The 25,805-nt window shown below is 37.9% G+C and overlaps 1 protein-coding gene across 2 annotated transcripts in view; it reads left to right on the forward strand.

Annotated features, from left to right (window-relative positions):
* PTPRK (protein tyrosine phosphatase receptor type K) overlaps positions 1–25,805 on the forward strand; it is a 378,847-nt gene that overhangs the window by 184,312 nt on the left and 168,730 nt on the right. For both annotated transcript variants that reach the window (XM_059842131.1, XM_059842132.1), the window contains exon 6: positions 3,631–3,805. In XM_059842131.1, the coding sequence (XP_059698114.1) occupies positions 3,631–3,805 (175 nt within the window). The remainder of the gene's footprint in view (positions 1–3,630; positions 3,806–25,805) is intronic.

The raw sequence follows: 25,805 nt of genomic DNA on the forward strand, positions 1-25,805 counted from the left end.
TACCCAAGATTGTTTTTAAGCTGTGTAGGCTTTTCTGTTGACTTTATTTAAAATATAGATGATCTAATTTCATTGCCTGAAAAAAGTTTAATGAAACCATGTTCCTATCAAATTAAAAATAACCTTGAAGTCAGAGCGATTTATTTAAGATTGTAATTTTAAAGGCCTGGAATGCCAGAATTCAGGAGGTTTTTTTCACAGGCTAATATTTCTTTTAATCAAGTGTTTAGAGAGAGTAGTTCTTTGTGAAGCCCAGAGTTATTTTCACAAAAGAGGAGAACTGCCTGGTGGTGACCTCTCTTAAATGAGCAATTCAGGGTTATCAAATCAGACAGCAAGAGACTGGAGGAACCAAGGGTCACACAGGGTACAGCCATTACCCATTAGTATAACTCCACATTAATTTTAAATTAAATTTTTAAAACTTAATTGAGCAGCATTTTCAAGATCTGTTCAGTGTGAGCAGGACATAAATTGAAACAGTATGTACCAGGAACCCTTAATAAGCAGAGAGCACTGCTGCCTTTCTTTCCTCTCCTTTAAAATCAGTAGTAATGTTCTGACATTAAAAAGAAGAATTTAATTAAGAGATGATGACAGTGCATCTGAACTCTGACTGGCTAATGGGTAACCAGTGTAAGGAATATTCACTGAAATGAATGCAGGGCTTTTTCTTTAACACTCATTTTTAGGTGAGAACTCTCTTCTTTTTGAACTTTTCATCATTTTAATGATGGAGAAATGTTCTAATGGATAATCTATACATGAAGAAGGACTTTGAAAATGTAGTTGTGTAGTTGTTTCCCAAGAAACAAATTCTAGTACAGAGAAATTGGAGCCTCCAAGCCTCGTAAGGTAATATGGCAGGAAGTCACTGATATAAGTAAAGAAAATCTGAGGTGTTTTTCTAGAACTGTAAAGCTTGTCAAATTTTATTTTAATTACTTTCTCTGGAAGTGAATTAATATTTCATTTTAAGTAGAAGCCAAATTCACTTTGTTTCTCAACTTGAAACATGCAGATGAGCTTAAATAAGCAAGTTCTGATCTTCAGAGTGTAAATTGTTTTGTACAGTGTAGCTTGGATGTGCTTCTCTGCTTCAGACTAAGCGTTTGGCATTCCAATTTGAAGAGCTGGACTTACTGAAATGGAGTCCTTCATTTCAGAGAACTCCCTAATATGTGTTTTCCCTTCATAGTGGAACAACAATGACTGCATTACATGGTTTGCTTGTCAAGTCTGCTGTCATATAAGGTTTAAAGATACACCTTTGGTTTATTATTGGCTGTTTGGTATTTTTGACAATCATATGGCAAGTTTGTGTTTAGGGGGGAGTTTGACTTCCTTCTGCTGGGTGGCTGTGATGTGGCAAGGCCATCAGGGCACAGGACAAGCCTGAGAGGAAGAAAGTACCATGAGGTTTGCTTATTTTGGTTATTTTAAGGCACTAGATCCAAGGTTTATATTAAACAAATAAAAAAAATAAAAACAAATAAAATTTCTCACAGTCCGAACCTTTGGTTGATACTGGGGAGGGGGGCAGGGTTGAGGTGGGGAGGAGGGTGGGGAGTGCAAGGCTTGAAAACCCTGCTTTCAAATTTAGTATTTTCTATCAAAAGAAGCCCCCTAGCTGGAGGGGAAGGTGCACTTCCCACAAAATAATTTTACTGCTGTTTAAGCATCACCAAAATAAAGCCTTTAACATCATCCCTCATTTGCTTGATATTAAAATTTAATAATTTTTTTGATTCCTGAAGTTTGATAAGGCTTTTCATGTCTATTTGCAGGCATTAGAGAAGTTCCTTAATTTTTCTAAATTGGAGTCAGGTACCTACAGAGCTGAGGATGGAGCCTGTGCCTGTCACAGGGTGACTTGGTGGCACCACTGTTGGTCCAGGTGAACTAGAGCTCAACATCCACTGCTTTTGCCCTGGGAACACCCTCTCAGGGACCCCCCCTGTGATAACCAGGCTTGTGGTTGTTATGAGATGATGACAGTTTTTGGGAGGAGCAATAAGAGCACCTTTTGGAAGTGTCTTGTTTGCCTTTTTGTTCTGGAAATCTGTTTTTGCTCTTGGTATCTTGTGGCTCTTTCTGGCCCAGCCCTGCAAACAGAGCTCACACCTGAAGAAATGGCAGAGAGGGTGGCTGGGTGAGGGAAACCAGATGGTGTGAGAAAATCCCACCAATAAACCCACAGCTGGTGAAGATAATGGCATGGTCTTTGTACTGGAATGTGAGTGACTGAAATCTGCCTGCTTGGTATAAATAAAATTAATCTGTTTAAGCATGCTAATAGTTAGACTGAATTCCATTTTCAGTCGTGATGAACCTCTGGTTAATCCACAAAAACCTGTTTAAAGTGACTAGCCCATGCTAGGACGACAAAGGGTGCATGTAAAATGTTATGCAGTACTCCTGCTGTGACACAAGGCTTGCTGATATACACATGCAGCATTAAATCATCTCCTTTTTCTGCCCTTTGTAATTTGCCACAGGCTTTCAGGTTATTGAATTCTGTGGCTCAGCAGTACTGCTTTTGGTGTTAGAAAGCTTGGAGTTTAAAACCTCAATGAAGTTTCTCATTCCAGGGGTTGATTAGAGCTAGAAATGTTTGCAGAGGTCACACTTTGCTATGTGTTGAGCAGAATGAGTGGTTACAAGCAAATGCTGCCATCTTTCCAGGGACTGAGCAATGATGAGTGCTCAGAAACTGTATCCTGGTCAGGAAATAACATACAGTTGGTCCATGAGAGAACAGTGACATTGTTTGTTCTCTTTGTGCATGTTTCTGGTTGTTTTTTAATGCTGACTTTTGGTGGAGGGTCTGTTTTTCAGTTGAAATCAAAATTGAGCATTTAATGTGAATGGTAATAAGGAAAAAGGATCCCACAAGAGCTCAAACTGTTTCTGTCTTACTGACCTGTCACCTGGCCCCGCAGCTCCAGACAGATTAAATTTTTCAGTGATTTGTGGTAGCTGTGCTTTTTTTAAGAACTCTCTAAGCTTCTTCCTCTAAATTTGATCTGTGTTATTCCTCTTTTAGTGCCTTCCTGCCCTCCACTTTTTATTTCAGCTAGCTTTAGATGGATAGGTGGTGCTTAGTATAACAAAGCTAAAATTTTAGAAGGTATTGAGCTTGGACAGATAAAAGGAAGCATTAAAAAGGAAACATTGGTTGGTTGGTGAAAAAAGAGCTGTGGCAGACCTTTGAAATTCCTCAATGCCAGGTTTGTTTAAATATATCTTACAATACACCCAGTGTATGTATTGTAAATCTGCTTAAAGTTGAATCTATTTCCTTAGGAGTACAACTGCTACTGCTGGGCTGTCCTAGGATGATTCCAGCTATAAAGCAGCTGCAGTTGAGTATGTCATGGTCATGTTTTTGTGCCAGTGCAAAATCCTGATGGGTACTTTTCACTAACTTGATTTTGAAATGATATTGAGTACTGTTTTTTCTTCATGGGACCTCAGTATTGAGCTCTTCTTCTATGGAAATGCATGGTAGCATGGTCTGAGTGCACTTGGGCTGAGGTTTTGTTTTTTGTGTCTTCTTTGTATGATGATAATGATAAATGTCTTTTATATCTTTTGAGTTAACTCTGCCTTGGTTACTCTTCTTTTCAGAGAAGAAATGGGGAAGATATTCCAGTTGCTCAGACTAAAAATATCAATCACAGAAGATTTGCAGCTACCTTTAAGTTGCAAGAAGTGACAAAAACCGACCAGGATTTATACCGCTGTGTAACTCAGTCAGAGAGAGGTTCTGGAGTCTCAAACTTTGCTCAACTTATTGTTCGAGGTAGAGTATTATTTACTTTCATTTTATCCAGTTAAATGCTTTTAATATCAGTGCATTCTACTTACTTTTTATTTAGCCTATATATGCCTTGATCTGAAACGATCGCGCAAAGATAGCCCTGTGAAACTTGCAGAAGTTGAAAGACTGGTTTGCAAAGCTTCTTAAAATTGCTTTCCATGGAATGCACCTGTGTGAAACCCTGATCCCACAGTGTGTGGATTGTGCCTGCATGCTTTTTTGGGAAAGCTATTTGTTCAACTTACGGTGCAAATCAGCTTCCACCTATACAGAGTTACTATTCCCTTTTAAAATCTGTTGCCTTGAGCATACTGGTAGTAGAGCAAATAATACATTGGTCTGTTACCTGGGAGACAGGTAGATTAAAAGAGTTGTAAACTTTCACCTACCCAAGGACTACTGGGAACATTGTGGAGATGTTCTGTGATGATTTCCAATACAGAAGTAAATGGTAAGAAAAGAAAACTTGCTTTTCCCCTTGAAGTACTTTTTTGGTTGAAATGAATTCAAAAGCCAGCTGTTATGCAACCATAGCTTGTTTTTGGTGCGATCAAGTTGGAGTTTTTTTCTTTTTTCCATCTTTTGCTCTGGAAACATGTAATCTTGACTGGCGAAGGATGTGGTTGAACATAGAAGTTCAGTTTTCACCTCGAAAATTTTGTGCTCTATGGCCTGGAATAAGCTATTGAACTGCTTCTTACCTATGTTACCTCCAAAATTTGCTGTTTCATTCTTAGTTGTGATGAGGTTTACAGTTTTTTAACTGGGAAAAAAGAAGAGGTGTACAAAATCTGTTTGTAGGGCTGCTGCCTGGTGGAGGGGCTGTTTTGACCCGGTAGATGCAGGGATCCAACACACGGCAGGCTCTTGCTTGGTTCGTTGGTGGAGCAGCCGGATCTTTGCTCCTTGTAGTCAGACATTGCATCTGGAATCGGGACAGGGCAAGCAAGTTTGTCCTCAGTTTGTAGAAATTAAAGCTGTGTAGTAAATGCCCTGACCTATTTTTTGTCTGGTATTTGCTGGCAGAGGTATTTTCCCTGGGAGGCCGGTTGATTGAGGTCAACCAGGTTTTATGGCTGCTATAAAACATCAATAAAAATGGGCCTTGCTGACTATACAAAGATTTAGGCAACATGTTAAGAGCTTCTTTTTATTCTGTTAGATGCACCTTTTGTCTTGGAAACTGCAGGATGGTCTTCATCCTAATAAATTGAAGTAAGTCCTATTGCCGCATGAAAACTACTGTTGTTAGAAAGGCTGGGCAAAACAATGTATTTATCCAATAAATTAAGTTTTCTATTTATTTTTCTAGTATAAAACCACAATATAATAGTGTTCAGAATACTATTTGTCTCAAAAAAAAAAAAAAACCAACAAGAATATAAAATCTCATAGTACCATCTTTTCAATATGCATCATATTGTCCTGCTGAAAAATTTAGGTAATTCATAGATAACACCATATTTATGGCTCAAATCATAAATTTTATATATGTATGTATATATATATATATATATATATATATATATATAGCAGCTATAGAGTTTTTTTTTTAAGGTTAATTCTAGGTTTTGTGTGCTTTTTATTGAAAGTCCAAGAATATTAACTTTTTTCACACACATACATATATATATATATATACATACACACATATATACATATATAAATAAAAAATATTAAAAAACACCCTAAAAGATAAACCTTCCAAAACTTTTTTCATCTATCTGACATCATGGTAGAAAACAAAGATATATGTTTTGTAGTTGGATTTATTGCTTGCTGATGTATTTGAAAAGCAATAAACAGTAATATATTTTCTTGTTTGTCTGGATAACCGCTAAATAAATCTTGTTAGCCAAAAAAGCATACCCATACCCTTAGGGATCGGCTACCCTGGTGTTAAAACTGTGCTGAAAATTAACTATAATGACAGGTCCTATATCTCAGTGGCACTTTAAAGCTGACATCCTGCTACATGGATACAAAAGATGATAATTTTAGAGGAAATTTTTGGGCCACTGATATGAATTGCCTTTAATAAGAGCTGGCATAGTATTGCCCGTTGTCAAAGATGACCCAGGGGGAAGAGTTTATTAGTGCGTCTCCTTCTAAACTGGAAGTGACAGGGCATGCTTGGGGCCCTTTTGTTGCTGTTTGTAACAAATGAAAATTTCACTGCAGAATTCTCATACTGAAGAGTATTGATCTGTGTGTTCTCACAGCCAGAGGAGGGGAAAAAAAAGATGAAACACAATTTACTTTGTCATGGCTTTAGTATTGCTTCCAGATAATTCTGAGTAACGATAGGGTCTTTGGTTTGTAGAAGCCAAACTTTATTGACAACACTGTTTATTAAAGAGTGAGGGATGAGGAACAGGAGTTGTTGCACAGTAACTCAAAACCTTGGTGTTTGCATTCCTGGCCAAGACATGGGATAGCATAATACAGATGTAGAGGCATCTGATATTTTCCTGATGAGCAAACTATAAGTTAGTCTTGATTAGTAATGAAAGTTTCCAGTTCTATAATGTACATTGTATTGAAACATCTTTATTTCATTTTGAGCTTTAGCAGAAGAATTACTTTTAGTGGAGTTCTAAACTCTATTACAAATGTAGTTACCGGGAGGGATGGTATACATTTCAAGATCTTGAAAGAGATAACTCAATTACTCTGATTAGTTTTTTGAAGAAAAATTGAACTAGGACAGGATTTGTAATTAAATTATGAGATTTTACCAAAAGTAGTTCCAGTCAATGATTTAATGGCTCACCTTTATTTAGACCTGGTCTTCAGCTCCCAGCTCAGTGGCTGCACTGTATTGATTTTTATTTTTTTTACATGGTTTCTATGGCGCTGCTATTATTCTTGGATTAGTGTAGAAGGAGTTTTCCCTTTCCCCTTCCTTTTACAGGCAGTTTGGTGTTGTCATTACTGTTAGTTGACTTACCCTCCTGAATATGTCCATCAGATTAATTGTCTATTTATATTTTCCCTCGTAAATTGGCAATTTCTGGGAAGGGAATTTCTTGAAGTCTTCAGTGTTGTCTGCACTGGAACTTGAGGGAGATGCTGGGAGGAAGGAACAGTATTTGTAGTATTTGTGATAGGTAAGAGTGAACAAGAAACCACCAATGGTTTCTTTTTTTTTACTTGTTTCTTACTTGCATTTGAGAGCAAGTGTATCTCAAAGTCTCTGCTGCTTAGTGTGCAATTGTAGACTCCTAAAATTGTGCCCAAAAAGGTGTCCAAAGAGATCACCTGCGACCTGGCTCATGTGTGTATTTGATATATACAACTGTGTAGCCTTTCTGAGTTACAGTATCAAATGCTCTGATCTTCAATCAGTAGAGAACTTCGCCCCATAATCAGTTCTTGTACTGTGCTCTTAAAAATGTGCTTCATTGTTCTGTGCTCTTAAAAATGTACTGGAATCTCTCTGTAGTTGTCAGTATTTGCCAGAAAAATTACCTTGTGCATCAAGAAACAAGGTAGTGTCCTACACAGCAGCTGTGATCAACTTCTTAGTTGACATGGCATGTTAGAAGCGTGTGTGAAATGGGGATGAAGCTGATGCTACATTCTCATGTTTTTGTTAGCAAAGTAGTTGCACATTGTTAGAAAAATAATTGTACAGAACTTGATATCATGCTATTACATACTGCGAAATCGGCGGAAATATGGTGCATTTTTTTTTATGTAGTGGATCTTGCACATATGATTTGGAAGAAAATGTTAGTTTGAATTAAAGATAAGGTAGAAAAATAAAGGCTAAAAACCTTGAGATGTATGAATCAAATGTAGCATTTGTTAATAATAATAATAATGTGGAGAGTTCTGGTTCTACTGATAAGTTTATAAGTTTTGTTTGAGCCATAAATTACAGCAATTTTTTATGGTTTTACTACATGATTTTACTACATGATTTTTTTTTTTCTTTTTAACATTTCTTCTTCCAACCAAAACATTTCTTCTCTGCTGGGTTCAGAGCAAGGGGAGGTCTCTGCCTTGATTTGTATTTTCAATATGGAATTGTCTTCATGCACCTGGTAAATCCAAGTTAGTCGCAGCAGAAAAAGGCGTGTGAATGTTCTTCCAAAAATCCTAACTTCTGATGAATGGACCTGCTTCTAGGCATCTGACCTGTTTGTATGAGTTTGTGGATATCGTTTTTTCTTGTGTTTGATTGACTTTGCAAGCAGTCTCTCTTCTAAGTCATCAGGTTCAAATTTTGGTGGGATTTGTGATTATGTTTGACTCTTCTTTGTTAGCCTTACTGAGGTGAGTTTGCCATCCGAAGCAGTTCCTGTTACACAAGCCTGGCAGTGATTTTTCTACCTTTCTTGCCTGAATATCTTTGGGGATTTTATAGAGGAAAACTAGTAATTTGGCAGGTTCCTGGTGATGCTAGAACACTGTGAAGATGGAGTTTGCTCCTGGCAAGTAATTCTCATGGGAGCATTATTCTTTTTCTCTTACAAGAAAGCTTTGAAATATTTCCATTTGAGAAAGCTGTGGACTGAAATGCACTTTCCAAATTTCGCTGGTGCTTGTTTTGTCTGGAAAAATAAGTGAAATCTCTAAGCTTGCTTCAGATGTGTGTATTCAATTTTGTGACTTGGTTTATTTGTTCAGTGTAATAACAGACTTGAAAATATGTCAAGGAGAGCACTAGGTAGCAGGTAAAAAGTAAATACATTAGGTAGCCTGAATTTATATTCCCTGCTTGCAAATGGACTGAAGTATTTTTATACCAATTTTACAAAATGCTCCATATTTCTGCCCTCCATCATCAAGTTCTCTGATAAATAGGAAATTAGTAAAAAAAAAAAAAAATTCCCCTCTGGTGATATTACCCACCATCATAAATATTAGACAGTTCGGGTTATTAGAGATGCTTTGTAATTTGTTCAGAAGTTCAGTCTCCAAGAGACAGTGGCTTTGGACTGCATCTTTGAAAAGTCTTGAGGCGGGCCATTGGTGTATGTTTTTCTCAATTTGCTGAATTTCAGGCCAGAGAGGAAATTGAGGAGAGAGATTTTGCAGTCCAAGTTATTGAAATCTGTGGGCTTTTCATCATTGCCTTGGCTACGTTTCCTTTTGAATCATCAGCAGACTTCAATAGAAGTATGCAAATATTTTATTTGTGTCAGAAGTCCCCTGTGGCTGTTGTGCTTGGTTCATAAGATGCATTCCTGGAGTATTGATATTAATACTGCTACTCTTCTGGACACTCAGCTCATCTTCAAAATTACTTTATACTCTTAAGTTTCCTCATGAGTTGTAGCCTAGTTCTCTCATGGCTGTATCCCTGCAGAAAAAACAGATGATAATGTCATAATTACTTTGCAGTTGTTAGAAAAAGAAGTAAATTATTTGGTGAAGTTTTTTCTAAACCTTGCTAATAAAACACAAATTACATTTTGAGTGTATATTTAGGTATAAGCATTCATCAGAGAGTCAAGGATCCAATTAACTTGATCTTTTTGTGGCATTCTCTGGTTTTAATTTCTCTACTGTATTTAGATTTTATCCTCTTTAAGTAGGTTTAACATGTGAATCTTCCTATTTTTCAATCCTCTCTTTCTTACACCAGGTAAAGAGAGGCTTTCACCCTGAAGTCAAATCCTGCCTCCTTTACATAAAAAGAATGAAATGCCTCAGAAAGTCTTTTTGCTCATAATGAATAAATTGAACGAGATAGGAGTCTCAGTTTTGTCATTCATCTACATATCAGAAAGAATAGCAGCTTCACTTTCTGCTCAGGCAACTCTTCTGTGGAAGAAATTGTGCTCAGCTCCTTTACTCAGACAATATTTGTCTCTGGTTTATATAATTAATAGGTGCATTGCTCATTATCTTCAGGAAGTGCAGGAAAGCTGCTTTTGCTGGAGAAGCAGGAGAAAATAGCTTTGGCAGAATTTTTCAAAGAAGCCAGAGAGACTGATTCACATCAGGTAACAGAAATGCCAGGTGTTTGGCATAGGGTCCATTCCATCTTTCTGTGCTCAGCAATCTTGGCTGCACAGGTTACATTTGAAATGAGAATCACAGGATGGCTGAGGTTGAAAGGCATCTCTGGAGGTTATCTGGACCAAACTTGCCTTGCTCAAGCAGAATCACCGAGGGCCAGTTGCCCAGGATCATGTCCAGGTGGCTTCTGAAAATCTCCAAGGATGGATATTCTGCAGCCTTCTTGGGCAACCTGTGTCAGTTCTCAGGCACCCTCACAGTAAGAAAAACTGTTTGCTGCTGTTCAGAGGGACCTTCCTGTATTTCACTTGGTGTCCAGTGCCTCCTGTTCTGTCACTGGGCGCCACTGAAAGGTGCCTGGCTCTATCCTCTTTGCACCCTCCCTTCAGGTGTTTATACACATTGGCAATATCCCCCTGACCTGTCTCATCCCCAGCTGGCTCTTGAAATTTTTCTAATGTGAGCTGGTGCTTTACTGTAGTTCTGATGTGCTCTTCAGGAAGACCTGAAACATTTAAGGTAAAGCACACATTTGGCTTTTACTTCATGAGACATGAATTTTGTACTGCTTGATATAGGCTAAATTAACATTTTCATTAGGCACAAACTAGCCATTTCAGTGTTGATGCACACCTTCTTAATGTGTTCTCTGAACTTAAAGGTGACTGGTCTGGATCAGAGCGAAAACCCAAGTCCTGTAGCTCTGTGTCCTGCCCCAATAGCCTGTGACTGGGACAGAGCATCAGAGAAAAGTAGATGTAGAAGCATCCTTTGCTGACTTTGGATTTTTCTGTCCCAGGGGTCTGTGGTTCAGACATTGTCTAAGTGAAGGGCAGTACCCTCTCAGCCTGGACATAAATGTTGTGCCTTAGTTTCTCAGTCATAAGCATGCAGGAACCAGAACAGAATAATGACTAACTAATTCACTTGGTGCAAGGGCCATTTTCTATTTATAGTTTTCATTGCCTGGTGTATATTTTTCCCTGACACCCATGATGGATGTTGATGCTTTGTGGCACTTTGATTCGCAAGTCCAAGCAGCACGAGTTCCTCTTGTGTTTTCTGCAAGGCTCCATACTGCCTGCATGAGAGCACATGGGATAGCTTCTGTGGAACCTCTTCTCTCTTTTCTGCTCTCTTCTCAGTGACAAGAAGCTTGATGGGAATACTCTTTTCACAGGCTCTGGGTAGAAATCAGAACAAAAGAAAAAAGAGGAAGAGGAAGGCTCAGAATGCTGACAATTAGCTGGATCAAAGTTTGCATGGCTACTTCTGCTCTTTTCTGAGGGCTGCTTTTCTATATGTCAATATAGTTGTGTTTCTAGGCATCTGATCACATCTAGAACTGCATATAGCTTTTCTTCTGTCATTCCTAATTAGTAGGTGTGACATTTTATTTTGTGTGTCATTAGGTGTGACACTACTTTGTGTCCAGGAATGAACATATAGCAGGCCTGACTGGTTTTCTGATGGCCGTCTTTGACCGTGTTACTTAAATGTTCAAGCAGGAATGTGCTTTCAAAGCAAATCTCCAGAAAAGGGCCCTTCCCTGTTCACCAGTGGACTGCTACTTCTTGTCAGCTCTTGTGAAGGCCTTGCCATGGCTGGGCAGCAAAATAAATACAGCTGTAGGGTCAGTGAAAATCAGTAGGAGCCTGTAGTGGGTGGTGACCTGGGATGATCTTGACCAATTGGCTCACAGTTGCAGAGGAGTTAGCTCTGTGTTGTCAGGCTTTGTGCTGCATTTAGGTAATATTCCACATGGGTTTCCTGCCTCTGTGGTAGACCAGGTATTACCAGGCCCCTTACAGGGAGCATAAACTGGGTGTCACCTGCTCTGCCTAATCCATCAAAGCCAAGACATGATGCAGCTTCACTCAGCTTGATTCAAAATAGTGTTGCTGGTGATACAGATGTGACATCACACTGCTTAGATGCTCTCCTATACCTCTGCCATTTTCTCATGTGCCTCCTTATTGTGAAATTATTTAAATGAATCCAAACACCAAATAAAGCATTTGGGAAACCAAAATGTAATCACTTTGAACAGTGGGATTGTTGTTGGCCTTTAGGCTTGATGGGAATCAGTGCAAAGGAAAAAAAGAGGCAAGGAAAAAGCTTTTGGCACGTGTCACTTCAGGGAGGAAATAAGGGGATCCTTTGTTTCTTATATCTGTGTTTTATCCAAGTACAGTGACATGAAGATCATTTGCAGTAAAGTGATTTTTCTCATCGTAATTAGAGATGTCTCCAGACTGCCCCACCACATCACTGCTGTATTTCACTTGGGTAATTTCCCTTCCAGTATCTGGTCTGTCTCTACATTTATTTAAATCAAATATTTCATTTGAATATTGCAGCTCAGGATGGTCTTTCTCAGTTTAAATGCCACTGACATTACCATGGAGGTTAAAATATTTACTTAAGTATAGACAAAGTTCCGTTGCTTGCCATCATTTTCCAGTTTTGGGGAGGGGAAAACCCCTCTAGGTTTGACATGTCTTTATTGTGCAGAGTTGTTAAAAAGGGTGCCGACGAGTAGGTGCATGGTAATGATGAAAAGGAGTGCATTTGGAATTCAACATGGATGGCAGAAAATGCAGGATGTCAGAGAAGCCATATATTAAAGGGAATTTGAATTGGAAACTGAATCCCAACCTGCCACTGGGGGCATTTTGATCATTTTGATTTATTAAACTTTTATAGCAGCATTCAGACGAAGCTGAATTAAAACGCTTAGTCTTGGGTGGTTTATGGTACACAAGTCATCATGCTAGTGAAGTCTCGCCATGATCAATGCAGAGTTAATTTAAGTTGCTTTTTTAATGCAGGTGCACCTGTGTGCTTTAGTATGTACTTAAAAATCTAACAGTGTTCTAATGCTGAATCACTTAAGAAAAATACAAAATGAAGCCACACTGACATTTATTTTCGCTGCATTTGAGTGAATCTTGCTATTAAATTGCAGTTGAACTGCAGGAAAACAAACCGCATATATAGTCCTATACCAATTTTATATATTGATAAATGTACACACATTATAAAATAGCTAGCAATGACAATATAGTCATTTCCTTGAAGACAGGTCAAACTGCTAAAGACATAGGTGCTTGCATTGTACCGTTCTGACCATCTCTCATCCTCAGCAGCTGTATGTAGTCTCAGTGAGCACCGTCCCTGCAATAAAAAGAAATCAATTACTATTAGAGTGGCACTGCAGGTTAAAGGCATTACAGGTTCACACTCAGTTTTGCAGCAAGGAGATGATACTTCTCTGCAAATGGGGAATGATGCAAAAGATGGATGAGACAGAGTTCAAGGAGCAGTACTGGGAGGGTCTGGCACTATCATTCCAAGCTGTCTCAGAGACATGATGGATGATTCAGTGGCAAGAAGCAATAATACCCGATGATGAGAGATCCGTCTCCAGATCTTAAGCCCACTGCATGCTGTTTACCTGTTGGTGTTCTTGTGGCATAGTGATTCCTGATGTGTTATGAAGAGCTAAACTATTGTACTTAAGCAGCTAATTTGGAATGTTTAATTTAGTAACCTAGATTTTTTGCCAGCTTCTAGGAAAGCAAGCAGCATATCAAACACTCCTGCACATGGTGAATTTAATTACCTCTTATTTATGTGTGGTACCTGTTGACAGGATCTTGTAAGCTCTGCTAATACGATAGGTAATTTGTTACCTCCAGAAATCACTTTCTATGTGCCCTCTGATCATTATCATGAAACATGATAAATGATCTAGCCCATGAGGTGTAAATGAAAATGAAATGGATAATTTGATTCTATGTCTAAATTGTCGCTGGAAAAGTTGTTGCAATTATAATGGAATTTATCTCATAAAAATATGCTTTGCAATGTGCTAGTGACCTTTAATCATCTTGGTTGGGGAGTTATTTGAAGATAATTTTAAAGAGATTACAAAAAGTTTGCTTAGAGTAGTTTGGATAGAATTTTTTTTTCTTTCCTAAAGAGTTTTAAATATTTGTTTGTTTAATAATTCCTATTGCAGGATTTTTCTGCAGTGTTAACTGCTGGAATGTTTGCAAAATTATATAGAAAGTGGTGAGAAACATATCTGCCTCTCCTGAAGAAGAGGGAAGCTTAGCTACATGCAGAAAGATAGATTTCTTCCTGCTGAGATGCAGTGTTGAATTTGGATGTGCCTGTGTACTAGAGAGCTTGTCATTGAGATTGATATGGAGCTGCTAACAGGCATGTCTTGGAGAACATTTAGGGAGTGTTACAAGGAAAATGAATGTGTTTCTCTCCCCTGTTCCCCAGGTATGTTCACAGTGCTAATGGCAGAGTCTGTGTCCTACCTCCTTCATGAGGAAGGATGACACTGTTGCATTAGAACTGATTTTTGAATTTTCATCTCTTTCATAATTTTTTAGTGGTTTTTATTTTATTTCTTTTTAAACTTCTTTGTTTCCAGGACCTCATCTATAAAATTTCATATGGTTATTCTGTGTCCATTTTCTTAGCCTTTTGGCATGTCTTGTGCTGCCAAACACTTTGAGTGTACCATCCCAGTTATGTCTGTATGTGGTAGAAAGTAAAATGTTCCACTTTCCTGAGTTCTTTACTATTAAACAAAAGAGAAAATTTCTACTGATGGGTCTGGGGACTAAACAGAGACAAAACTCAGTGAACAGTGTTAGGAAAAAGTGACAGCACTTTTTTAGGAATTAAAAATTACTTAGAATTGACTTATATTAGAAATCTTACAGACTAATAAGAATGGTCAGTAGGGATGGTAGGGAAAAGCCTCTCAACAGTCAATTTAATGTTACATTTTTCCTTCCAGAAAGGAGGATGTAAGTACAAAATATCACAGAATGATAGAATTTTCAAGGTTGAAACAGACCTTTAAGACCATCAAGTCCAACTCTCAACTCAGCACTAGCACTGTAACTCCCAAACCATCACCCAGTGCGAGATCCAGACACCTTTTGAACACGTCCAGGGATTGTGACTCCACCTGCTTCCAAGGCCATCTCTTCTTATGCCTGACCATCTGAACAGTGAAAAAACGTTTTTCTGCTATCTAATATGAATCTCCCCTGTCTCACCTTAAGGCCATTTCCTCTGGTCCCCTAACTACAGGCCGGCAGGAGAGATCAGTCCCCTCCTCACTGCAAATTTCTTTCAGGGAGTTGTAGAGAGTGATGAGGTCTCCTGTGAGCTTCCTCTTCTCCAGACTAAACAAACCCAGCTCCCTGAGCTGATCCTTATAAGACATGTTTCCTTGACCTTTCATGAACCGAGTTGCCCTTCTCTGAACACACTCCCTAATCAATGTGGTCTGAAAGGTGTGGACATTGCATATTGTTTGTTCAAGGCTTATAAAGCAGAGATAATTTTCCATGAGTTCTAATTTTATTAATAATGATTGTCCTAACTTTGCATGAGTTGGTTAATTTGAATAAATAAATGCCAGGAGAAATACTTTGCTCAATTAAGAGTTTTTGTCTGGAATTTTCCATTAAAAAATGGATTATAAAGTAAATTAATATGAACTTTATTTGAATGTGCTAGCATCTTATAGTTTGTGGAATCGAGATGAATCTTTTATTCAATTTTTTCAGTATTTATATTAGCTTTTTGCTCCTTGTGCCTATCTGGTGGTGGATCCTGTAAGCCATATGGAACTTTACCTGCTTGTGAACACAAGGTAGAATACTACAAACCGTCAATGTCATATGTGTTTTTAGTAAAGCTATCTTACTTTAGTAAACTGGCTTACTCATTTCCCAAGAAAATCAAGAACAGTATATTGTATTGTTTACCTGATCTATTTCACCATCCAATCAGGATTAAGTCTAAAAATATTTTTTTTTCTGCTTTACTTTTTTACCTGAAGTTGCAGTTCTGAGTTTATGTGAAAATCTAAGCTTGATTCTTATATTGACATTCTCATGGTAACATAAGTTGTGTTTTTTAACAACTGGAGATATAAAGGCTACTGCCTTTGAAGGGAGGTGGGGTAAACTAGATGTTTCTCTTTTCTTAAAAATTGGGATTGAAGTCTCATGACTTTTAATGCTTGCTTTGAACTTTACTCTGACTTTGAATTGTGTTGACAGCAGTTGGAAATGTCTTGACTAATGATTTATTCTTCAACTTCTGCTTCTCTTGGACTGGATGACTTGCACGTCGCAGAAAAAAAAAAAAGATATTTAGTGTGATCAAACTTGTGATCTATGGGCTGCATCACCAGCCTCTGCAATATTTTCTCTTTCTTTTTGTTGGAGATAGAAAGGAGCAGCTGTTTGGCAGTGTACGAAACACAGCTTCATTTTAGCAGCTGGATAGTTTCAGTTGCAGGGTGGTTTGTTGTTTTTCTTTGTTTTTTTTTAATATGTGATACTGAGGCACAGTTTCTGCTTTGAATATGTGCAGCATGGTACTTGGCCACCTCAGTGCAGTGAAGAGGAGAAGGCATCTGAAAGTTCTCACAAATATAACTTGCTGCAATCCTCACTTTTGCCAATGCCCTCTCTGGTTTGTTGGGGTTTTTTCCTATTTTGCACTTCTGGGCTTTCTGCAATGTGATTTAAGTGTGCCATCTTTTGTGCCCTACGTGTTGGTTGCTACTTCCATCAGTGGAGCAGAGAAAATGCTGTCGGGTAGAATGTGCCAATAAATGACAATGAGGTAATTGAAAGGTGATAAAACTGTCTGTTTTACTAGAAAAAATAGCTCCTTTTCCAAAAGGTTTTGTAAAGGTAGTATAATTGGACACTTTAAGAAAAAAAAATTGGACTGTGTCTGTATTCTGGCTGGCTGCAGACATGTTTAAGATGTGTTTTGAGTTTCGGCTTTCAGACTTCTTTTCTGAGATTTGTCTTTGTGTTATGTGGGAAGCTGCCTTCACCTTTTAATTTTTATTTTTTGTTGCTCAAGTTCTTCATCTTCAACTGTCTCCTAGTGCCATTTAAGGAATATGTTTGACCTACCTCTTGCATTTTTCTTTCAACATGGCTGCCTAAAGAAATATTTAATTAGTTTTATTTTTCCAGGGAACACCTCCAATATCTACTTGACCTCTAACTAGGTATGTGGACTGTGCAACACAAAGAATTGTGCCCTAGTGACATGTCTTTCCCCTTCAAATTACTGTCATTATCAGTGACATTTTCACAACTAGAGACAAAATGATCCTCATTTTTTTTTTACTTTCAGTTGTTCCAGGAAGAGCTTTAGCCTCTTCTTTGAACAATATTAAGAGGTTAAAGAACTGATAGAGAGAATACAGGCTGGCTTTTCATTCAGGCCAAATCCAGTGATGGTTTCAAGAAGTTGATCAAGCAACTTTCTGGAGCTGCAGACAGATAAGAGGGGTTTAATTAATGTTTTGTTTTGTCCAGATTTGGCTTCCTTTTACTAAAACAAACCCTAAAGCAGGAATTTAGTGGTGTGTCAGTTCTTCCAGTCTGGAACAAGGAATTTTTTGGAAATGTGTCATGATTGGAGGACAGCATTCTTGCTTTGAAACAGAATGTTTTGTACAGGTGCTATTGCTTATGTTATAAAAAATGGAGGGGACAGGCAGGGGAATGTGTGTGCCAAACAGAACATGCAAACAGTCACCTTATTAAGGAGACTATCCCCTAAGACATTTGCATCATTAGGACTTCTGATAATTAAGATGAACTATATTTCAGTAAGAAGACAGCCTTCTGGCCAACTGACTAAGCAGATGCCAAGTGGAAGCAAATGATGCTAAGTTGAGCTCTCAGGCAATTAACAGAAATTAATGGACCAGGTACCTGCAGTCTGTTTCCTGTGGGTGTCAGTTCAGTGTCCTTGCCCTTCCTGCACTTCCAGCTCAGATGACTTTCAGGGGTTTAGCACCTGAGGTTTCCTTATCAAAATTTGCTGGGATTTCTCACATGCTTAGCCGAGCTCACAGGATTCCTGTGGTGGATTAAAAATTTCACAGGATTCTGGAATTTTAATTAATTGAGTGGGAATAATTGAACAATTCTTCATTGACAAGAATCCTGTTTTGACTCATAGCATAATGTTATAGAGGAAGGCTTCCAGAGGGACTTGCACTGAGTAAAGAGCTGAAACCTGTCACTCACCATTTGGTCTGGTTTCCACCTCATTTCTGAAAAATACATCTCCATATTGCCATAATTTATTGAAGCTTCTTAATCTGTGAAGGAATGTCTTGCATGCCCTGTTTTTAAATGATTCTGTGCCTCATGACCAGATTCATACACCAAATATTTATTTGTTTATTTATTTGTTGGACCTTTTCTTAAAGAAATATATGTAGATACGGGCAATATCTGTTTATGTGCAACAGAATCTGATGTTACAGCAGAGGCAACAAAAAAGGCATTTTGTTGCCTTTTTTCTCTCTCCTACTTGCTTCTTTTCTCTCTCCTACTTCCCATGACTTCCTATTTCCTCTTCTTTTACCTCAGAAGCATGCTTGGCCCTCTCTCCAGTGAGCTGACTGGGGAGCTAAATTTAAAAAAAAAAACACCCTGACACTGTTGAAAGAAGTGGGTGTTTTTGTGTCAGACTAGTTTACAAGTAGTAGAACCACTGGTCTGGAAAAGATGGAAAGACCAGAGAAGAGGTGTTGGTTCACTCCCCACAATGATGTGGTTGTTTTGGGTTGGCTTAGATATAATGTCAAACTGCATCCTCAGTCTGCTCTGCAGGTGAATTACACTGTGCTGCAAAAATCTTTGTGCCCACAGGGAATTGTGGCGTGGAATGGTTCCTGAGATAAATGGTGTTGTCTTGGGAGTTTTCTTTGGGAGCAGCTTCCTTGCATGAACATGCCTTTAGAGGAGGTTATATAACAGAAAGGGGCTGACAGGAGATACAAGCATGTTCCCTCAAGCCCACGTTATCTTGTCGTAGCTGACGAGATAACCAGATACCAGAATGATAGGCCTTAATGTAATAGGGCTGAATAGAAAAGCCCGCAGTAAACTTCATCTTTGGGTTGTTACTGGAAAAAAACAGCTGGACTTGGAATGGAAGAGGAAGAAATTGACCAGGAAAAAAGAAAGGTAAATAAAAAGGAAAAGAAAGATAAAATATTTCTCTTGAATTGGACATTTAATTTCACAATGCTAATTAGGCCATTAAAAAATAAATACAATAACATTTGGAATGGCTTTTCAACAATATCCTAATGAAGTAAGCAATTATGATTTGTATAGGTGTAATTAAAGCGTGGAAAAGCAAACATATCAGTGTAGTTTTATCAGCAATATTAAATGAATATTAAGATAGACAACTATGCACACATAACTGTGCTGCTCTGAAAAGTATTTGAAATACTCACCCAAAGGAAAAAAAGCAGAGGCAAAATGTATTCTTGTTAAAGGATTTGTTGAATCTAAATTAAAAAATATTCTTCCACTGAAGAAAAAGTGACTGATTGCAATATTAGAAGTAATTCAAGTTTCTCAAAAGGACTTTTAAAAGGAGTGAGTCAACCAGAGGGCAATGTAAGGTGTTCATAGAAAAGACAATACAAAGGCAAAAATAGTATACTGAATAGCAAAAGATTATGAACTTGGGCGAGAAAAGTGCCATGAGGACTCATAGATGGAATAACAGGTGTTTTGTGGCTTTTTAATGATTGATTATCATAAGGTGTAAATGGGGCATGAAGAGAAACGCTTCATTAAATAACTTGAGAAAAATTAGGCAGCATAGCAAAGGGAAAATGTTTTGGTCTCTTTAGTGCTTTGAAAGGGTACTTTGAGCTTCAACAATGCTACTGGCCTGCTTCCGTTACCCATTTTTTTTTGAAGAGAAAGAAATTATAGACTATTCAGGCCAAGAAAAGTATAAACACCACAGAGTTAGAACACTTGCCTGTGGGGGAAGTACAGGTAAGTATTCTAACTACTTGTGAAACAAAGGCAGACAGCAGGGCAAAATATTTTGCTTTGGCAGGAGAGGCTGTGTAGAAAAGTGGTGTAGATTTTTCTTAAGGTGTTGTAATGGTTGTAAGCCCTAGTATTACTCATGGATTGGCCTGCAATGAGAAGAATTGGCCTGCAATGAGGGAGTTCAAACAAGCTGTTTTACTTGCTGACTTTGTTTGCCTTTGCTGATCGTTTTCCCCACACATTAAAGCCATGGTGGGATATGAAAAAAAAAAAAACTTCATAAGATGTGTCTGGAATTATTTAATGACGGTACAGCATAATTATGGTCTTCTTACTGCATCTATATTATATTAACCATTCAGGGATGTAAATCAACAAAAAATTATTCTCTTTTCCATTAGTTAGCTTTTGCTCTACAAAGTAGCTGTTGTTTTAAAACCTAGAGCTCTCCATTCAGGCATCAGGAAAAAAAAAGAAAGGAAACCTTGATGATTTATAATGGAATGTGAAGGAAATGTGACCATACAGCCATGCAGCATCCACACTCTGAAAGAAGAGGGTAGTTGAATCATTAGTAGCTCTATGCAGGAGGCACTCACCTATATGGATTACATGGACTCAAGTCTATGGGTTATTTCCAATATTGTCCAATATTCAAGAAGTAGCTTGACAGCTAGCAGCAGTTTCTTGGCTTTTTTTAGTTCTAGAGAACATGATAGTGACTTCAGAAAACATTGCTGCTGGGCCAAAATCTTCTTAGTTTAATGTATAGGCTTAGGAAGAGATCTAAGAATGAGAGAGGCACTCCATATATCACTGAACATCTAGCAATCTATAGGTCAAGATTTATTGAGCCAGGGACTATATCAATGAATCATGTGTGTAATATCCATGACAAACCTTCAACAAATTTGTCAAATCATTTCTGGGCTTGTGTTTTTGTTCAGTTGGGAGCAATGAGTTCCCATAGTTAGTTTCGGTTATTAACAGAAGAACATACTTCCCTCCGAAGCTGCTGTGTATTTTCACTCCAAGAAACAGCAAGTCATTCCATATTAATCAATCTCATGCCACTTGTTGTTTTATAAACATCTAGCATGTATTCCTTCAATCATGTTTCTTTCATGTTGAGTGTTGCAGATTGATTAAATGTTTCCACATAGGAAGTTGTCCTAGGTCTTCAATAACTTCTATTTGGCCTTTTCTGTGTCTTCTCTTCTAGCTCATCTGGCAGGAGATAGGAAGACCAGACCTATATAATTTATTTTAGATGAGAGATCATTATGGGTTTACACAGTCACACAAGATCTTATGCTTTCTTTGTGTTCTGTTCCTAATAAGCACTGATATCCTATCTTTTTTTCTGAATTGAAGTGACGTGGTCTTGAAATTCCCAACAGAAATATTATTCCTCTCTGATTATACTGATTTAGACTCCATAAGGGATTCATAAGGCTCAATGCACTGCTTTATATTTATCAGCTTTGACTTTTTTTGCCATTTTATTTCTTAATTCTGCAGTATCTTAAGGAAAACAAGAAAAGCTGGATGTGACTATTCACAAAATACCTGCAGTTATGTAGCGCAGCAGATAAGGTTATTGCTGCTTAGTTGGAGCCATCACTAAAACCTCATGTTTTCTTACTGGCATTGTAGGTAGACATATGACTTAGTGAATGTTCAGAGAAATGGTTCAGCCTCAAAAGGAAGGTTGTAGAGACTCCTCTGGGAATTTCTGAACCTTTAGGGTAAGGTGCTGTACTTGGAAATGGAAAATCTCGGCACAAATTCTGACTCCAGTCAGACAAGAGGAGTGGATATGGAATGTCCTTATACTGAGAGATTGTCTTCTCTATATTCCTGAAATATATTCTGAATGCCCTTTTTTTTTTTTAATCAAGTGCCTTACATGCTATTAGGCTGAAAAATCAAAACATTATTTTGGAAATCCTAGTGTAAATGTTTTTTCTTGCAGCTATTTTCTGAATTTGGATGAACTTTTTTATCTTAACCCTCTCATCTTTTTTTTTTTCCACACATAAACACACACACACCCTTTTCTCCCCATAAAGTAATGCAACCCCAACCTCAGCCACTCTAGCCCATTTCCTTCTAAAGGAGAAAGTTTTTTGGTTTTTTTTTTTTTTTTTTTTTGTGTATATGGAGTTATTCTGTTTTCAATTTATAAGTCACTGCACTTAGGAAGGTATAAAATATGTGTGCATGAGATTGGTTGGTGGCACCTCTATATTCTTGACTGTAACCAAAGTTAACTATAAAATGGGTTTCCTGTACTTGTGTGGCCCTGAGAAAGGGATTATTTGATCACTGGAAAACAGCCAGAATCGACTTCATGCTTAGGATTGCCTAGCCCCTGAATTTTCACTGGCTGAATGTAGGTACTAAGGAGAAGGATTTGCTCCTTGAGAATGTGCCTCAGAAGTTGGGAAATGAGGCTGGGCCAAGTGGGGAGATATTAGAGATACAAATCTTGCTGATCACCGACTTCTTGGTACAGTGATGAAGAACTCCTTTGAGTAAAACTCTAGTGAATTTTGGAAAGAAAACCACTATGTTAAATGAAAATGAGAAGGTTTAGGGGATTTTTTTAACTGTTACAATGCTGTGTTGTTGCTTCTTATGCTTGGAAAAAAAGTTATATGCATCTATTCTGAACATTTCTGTAAGTCCCGCTTGCCTTTCCCATTACGGCTTGGGGAGGAAGGTGAGGAGTCAGTGAAGAGCAGGCAAGGTTATGTGTATTGAGAGGAAGAAGCCCAAATAGAGTTCAGTGAGGCAGCTTCACCATTCCTCTGAGTTGACAAAACTGCTTCTTTTATGCCCCAAACTCACATTTATCAGAGGGATAGCAGGTCCCATGAGAGAAGTTTCCTGGTGCTTGCAGTCATTTAAAAGCAAACAAAGCAGCCAAATTCTTCAAAGAACTCTCACACATTAAAAGTTTCAGGAAGAACTTCAGAATTCAGCAGGAAGAATCATGACTTTCCTTTTCTTCATCAAAAACAGTATTTAAAATTTGTGAAAAGTGTTCCCAGCTTTTGGTACTGGAGCCAACAGAGCTTCCTGGTAAAATTGCACAAAAATTTTTTTTCCCCATGATGGCATGCTTTTGTTACCAACATTTATGTAAAATGTAAGGCTACCTTAAGGTATTACTGCTGTCTGTTTAACTGGTAATTTGGTGACAACTGATTTATTTTTGTCTCCAAATCTTTTGTAGTGTGTTCTTAGGTGCATGGTTCAACATGCAGAACCAGAAAAACCCCAGCCTTCGACGAAATGCCTGTTATGAACAGGCATATGTGTAAATGTAATAAACAATGTGGGTTACTTGTGCAATCTTTGAAGGTAGCAATTTCCACAATGGTGCATATTATTATAAACTATATTATTACCAGTGGATCTTGTATTTGGAGAGAAAAGCTGTACTGTACAATTTCTGCCCTAATAATTTCTTCTCTTATTACTTCTGTGGAGTTGTTGATTTTGTTTGCCTTTCTTTTGTGAATACACAAGGCTGGTTCCAGAACTTTCAGTGTGCCAGCCCAGCTTAAGTAGATGTTGGTTAGTATCATATTCAATCATTAAAACTTGCAGTAGCAGAATAAGAAGCTGTGTGTTCCTGTGAAGTTTTCTCATTAAAGAATTGTTAAGATAGTTTAGAATGGTTAAAATAACTAAGCAAAAAAGGATTTTTTTCTTAGACTGAATGATTGTGTCAACTGAAATAAGATGCCAAATTTAGACTCTTTTACTTTACTCAGGGAGTTTCTATTCCAGATTCATATTGCTACTTTGAACGTTTTTTGCAACAAAATAAAGATGACAGGCTTTTATCAACTCATATAAAATCATAATATCTCATAAAGATCTTATTAGCATGAAGAACTGGTGGAGTTTTCTGTTCTGATTTGTTTTTCTAGAAATTTCTTTCAGACTTTTCATCACACTCAGAATCTATTTGGCAAGGGGTGAATGGCAGCTGCATTGTTACCCTCATTTCACAGATGTTTCTTAACATCTGTCCAGGTGCTGTGGCAAGAATGATGGTTATTTGGCCAAATCTATCCTCCTGCCCCTTTCTGAGGCTGGCTTTCATGGTAAAAGCAGATGTAGTAGCCAGCACCTTCTTAAAAGGTAGTCTCAATCCTTGCCTTCCCTTTTCCCCTCTCTCAAGAAGCTGAACTTGTGTTTCTCTTTCTCTGCTGACCCTGGCTTTTGTCTGAAAGCAACTGGAAGTTGCTGCAGGAACCTAGGAAAGCAGGGAACTTCCATGTACAGCCCTGCAAGATCAGTTTTAAACCTAAACCTCTGTGAATGTGGTGTAGAGGAGTGACACTGCAAGCAACTCTGGTGGGAAGTGGAGGAGTAGGGTTGCTCTCTGAGGTACATGTTAGATGATGAGTATTTCACATCTGTGAGGTAAAAATGTGATGTAAAAACCATTTTGGTTTCGGTTGGTTCATTGCATAGATTGAGGGAAGTGTCTCAGTGCCTCCTAAAATTAGTCCCCTTCCCTGTCATTCCAGTGGGCTGCCTTCTGGCATTTTTGGCAAGAAATATTTGGACATGCTGTAATAAGAAATGTGAAGATATTGCTGGTGGGAACATCTATATGTGTCTTAGAAAAGATTATGAATAGAAAGAGAGGGATTTGAGCAAGAAAACAGCCCCTCAAAAATAAGTTTGCTCAAAAGTGGTGATGAATTCTGTCATTTTTCCCTGTACATTTATATAGGCTGAGCACACACAAAATCCCTCTACATAATCATTAATGTGTAACCCTTATATTACCTTCTTTTGATGGTAGTATTCAAGTGCTGACAGAAAGCTTTTCCCATACGTGAAATGGGATACCTGAGAAAGAACTTTGCAGAATGCCTTGCAAGTCTCAAGGGGAAGGTTTTCTATTCATCTCTGCCCCCTGTGCATTTGTAAGGTCTTGCCTTAATAATAAGTGTGTGACCTTTCCCTTTTCAGTTTTCCCTTTCCCATTCCCATTCCCTTTCTCCCTCTCTCTCCCTCTCCCCACCTCTGTGCATCAATTATTTAACCCATGGTTTGAGTTAATGGTTACAGTAAAATCAGTCTCATCTCTTACACACTTAAGTTTCTGTAACTGCTATTAAATACAACTGTAAATGCTTGGAAGCCAAAGCCATGCCAGCTATTCCTCTCACCTGCAGGTACTTTAGACTTCAGTGCCCTTCTGGTACAAGGTCATGTGCAGCTCATTGCATTTATGGAGCATGATCCAGTTATGAATCCTGTCTCATGATGCTACTGTCCCAACAGCACATGACACGTTTTTTCTCTGCCATTTAAAAGGCATGCAGTAGAGCTGGTAATAAAAATTTGTGGTAGTACTGGCATGTGGCTTTTAAAATAAGGTGGACAGGAGAATTCCAGGACAGGCAGGAGTGCTGTCTTGGTGAATTATTTTAGCTTTCAAGTTTTATAGATAGGTACAGCTAGTGAGGTGTAAATCTGTGTTATTTGCCCCCCCCCCTTTTATTTTTATATATTTATTGATTTATTTTTGCTTCTCTAAATTCTATTGAAATGCTCTGGTTTTGTTGCAGGTGTTTGAATTTTTTTGAGTTTGATTATAAATATGTCACAGTAACTTCTGTCTGTCAGAAAGTTTCTATATTTGGGTTGTTTAGGCAGTAAACTGAGTGTGTAAGCATGACTACAGCATCCACAGATATAAGAATAATGCAAAAATCTTCACAATCTCAACAGGACCATTTCAGACTTAAAATTAAATAAAAATTAAAATAATCCAAGTACCCAGAAAAGAAATATATTCCCATCACAAGTTGCTTCACCATGAAAATGAAAATTCTGGAGTCTCTAAAACAATATTTTGTTTTTCTTCAGGCATTCTTTCTGTAATTTCTAGTTTTATTCCTTCTCACCATTGACAGCATGTGGATGTGCATGCAATCACAGTATTGTCAAATCGCAAAGCCTTGTAGAGTTGAGAGTAATTCTTTCTTGGGAAGCACCAATTTTGAAGAAGGTATTAAACTTTGTTCTCAACCTGCTGGTTCCTGACAATGAAGCAGATAAAATATTTCTTTCCAACAGTAATCTCA

This window comes from Haemorhous mexicanus, chromosome 3 (assembly GCF_027477595.1).
Source record: "Haemorhous mexicanus isolate bHaeMex1 chromosome 3, bHaeMex1.pri, whole genome shotgun sequence".
Taxonomy (NCBI): Eukaryota; Metazoa; Chordata; class Aves; order Passeriformes; family Fringillidae; genus Haemorhous; species Haemorhous mexicanus.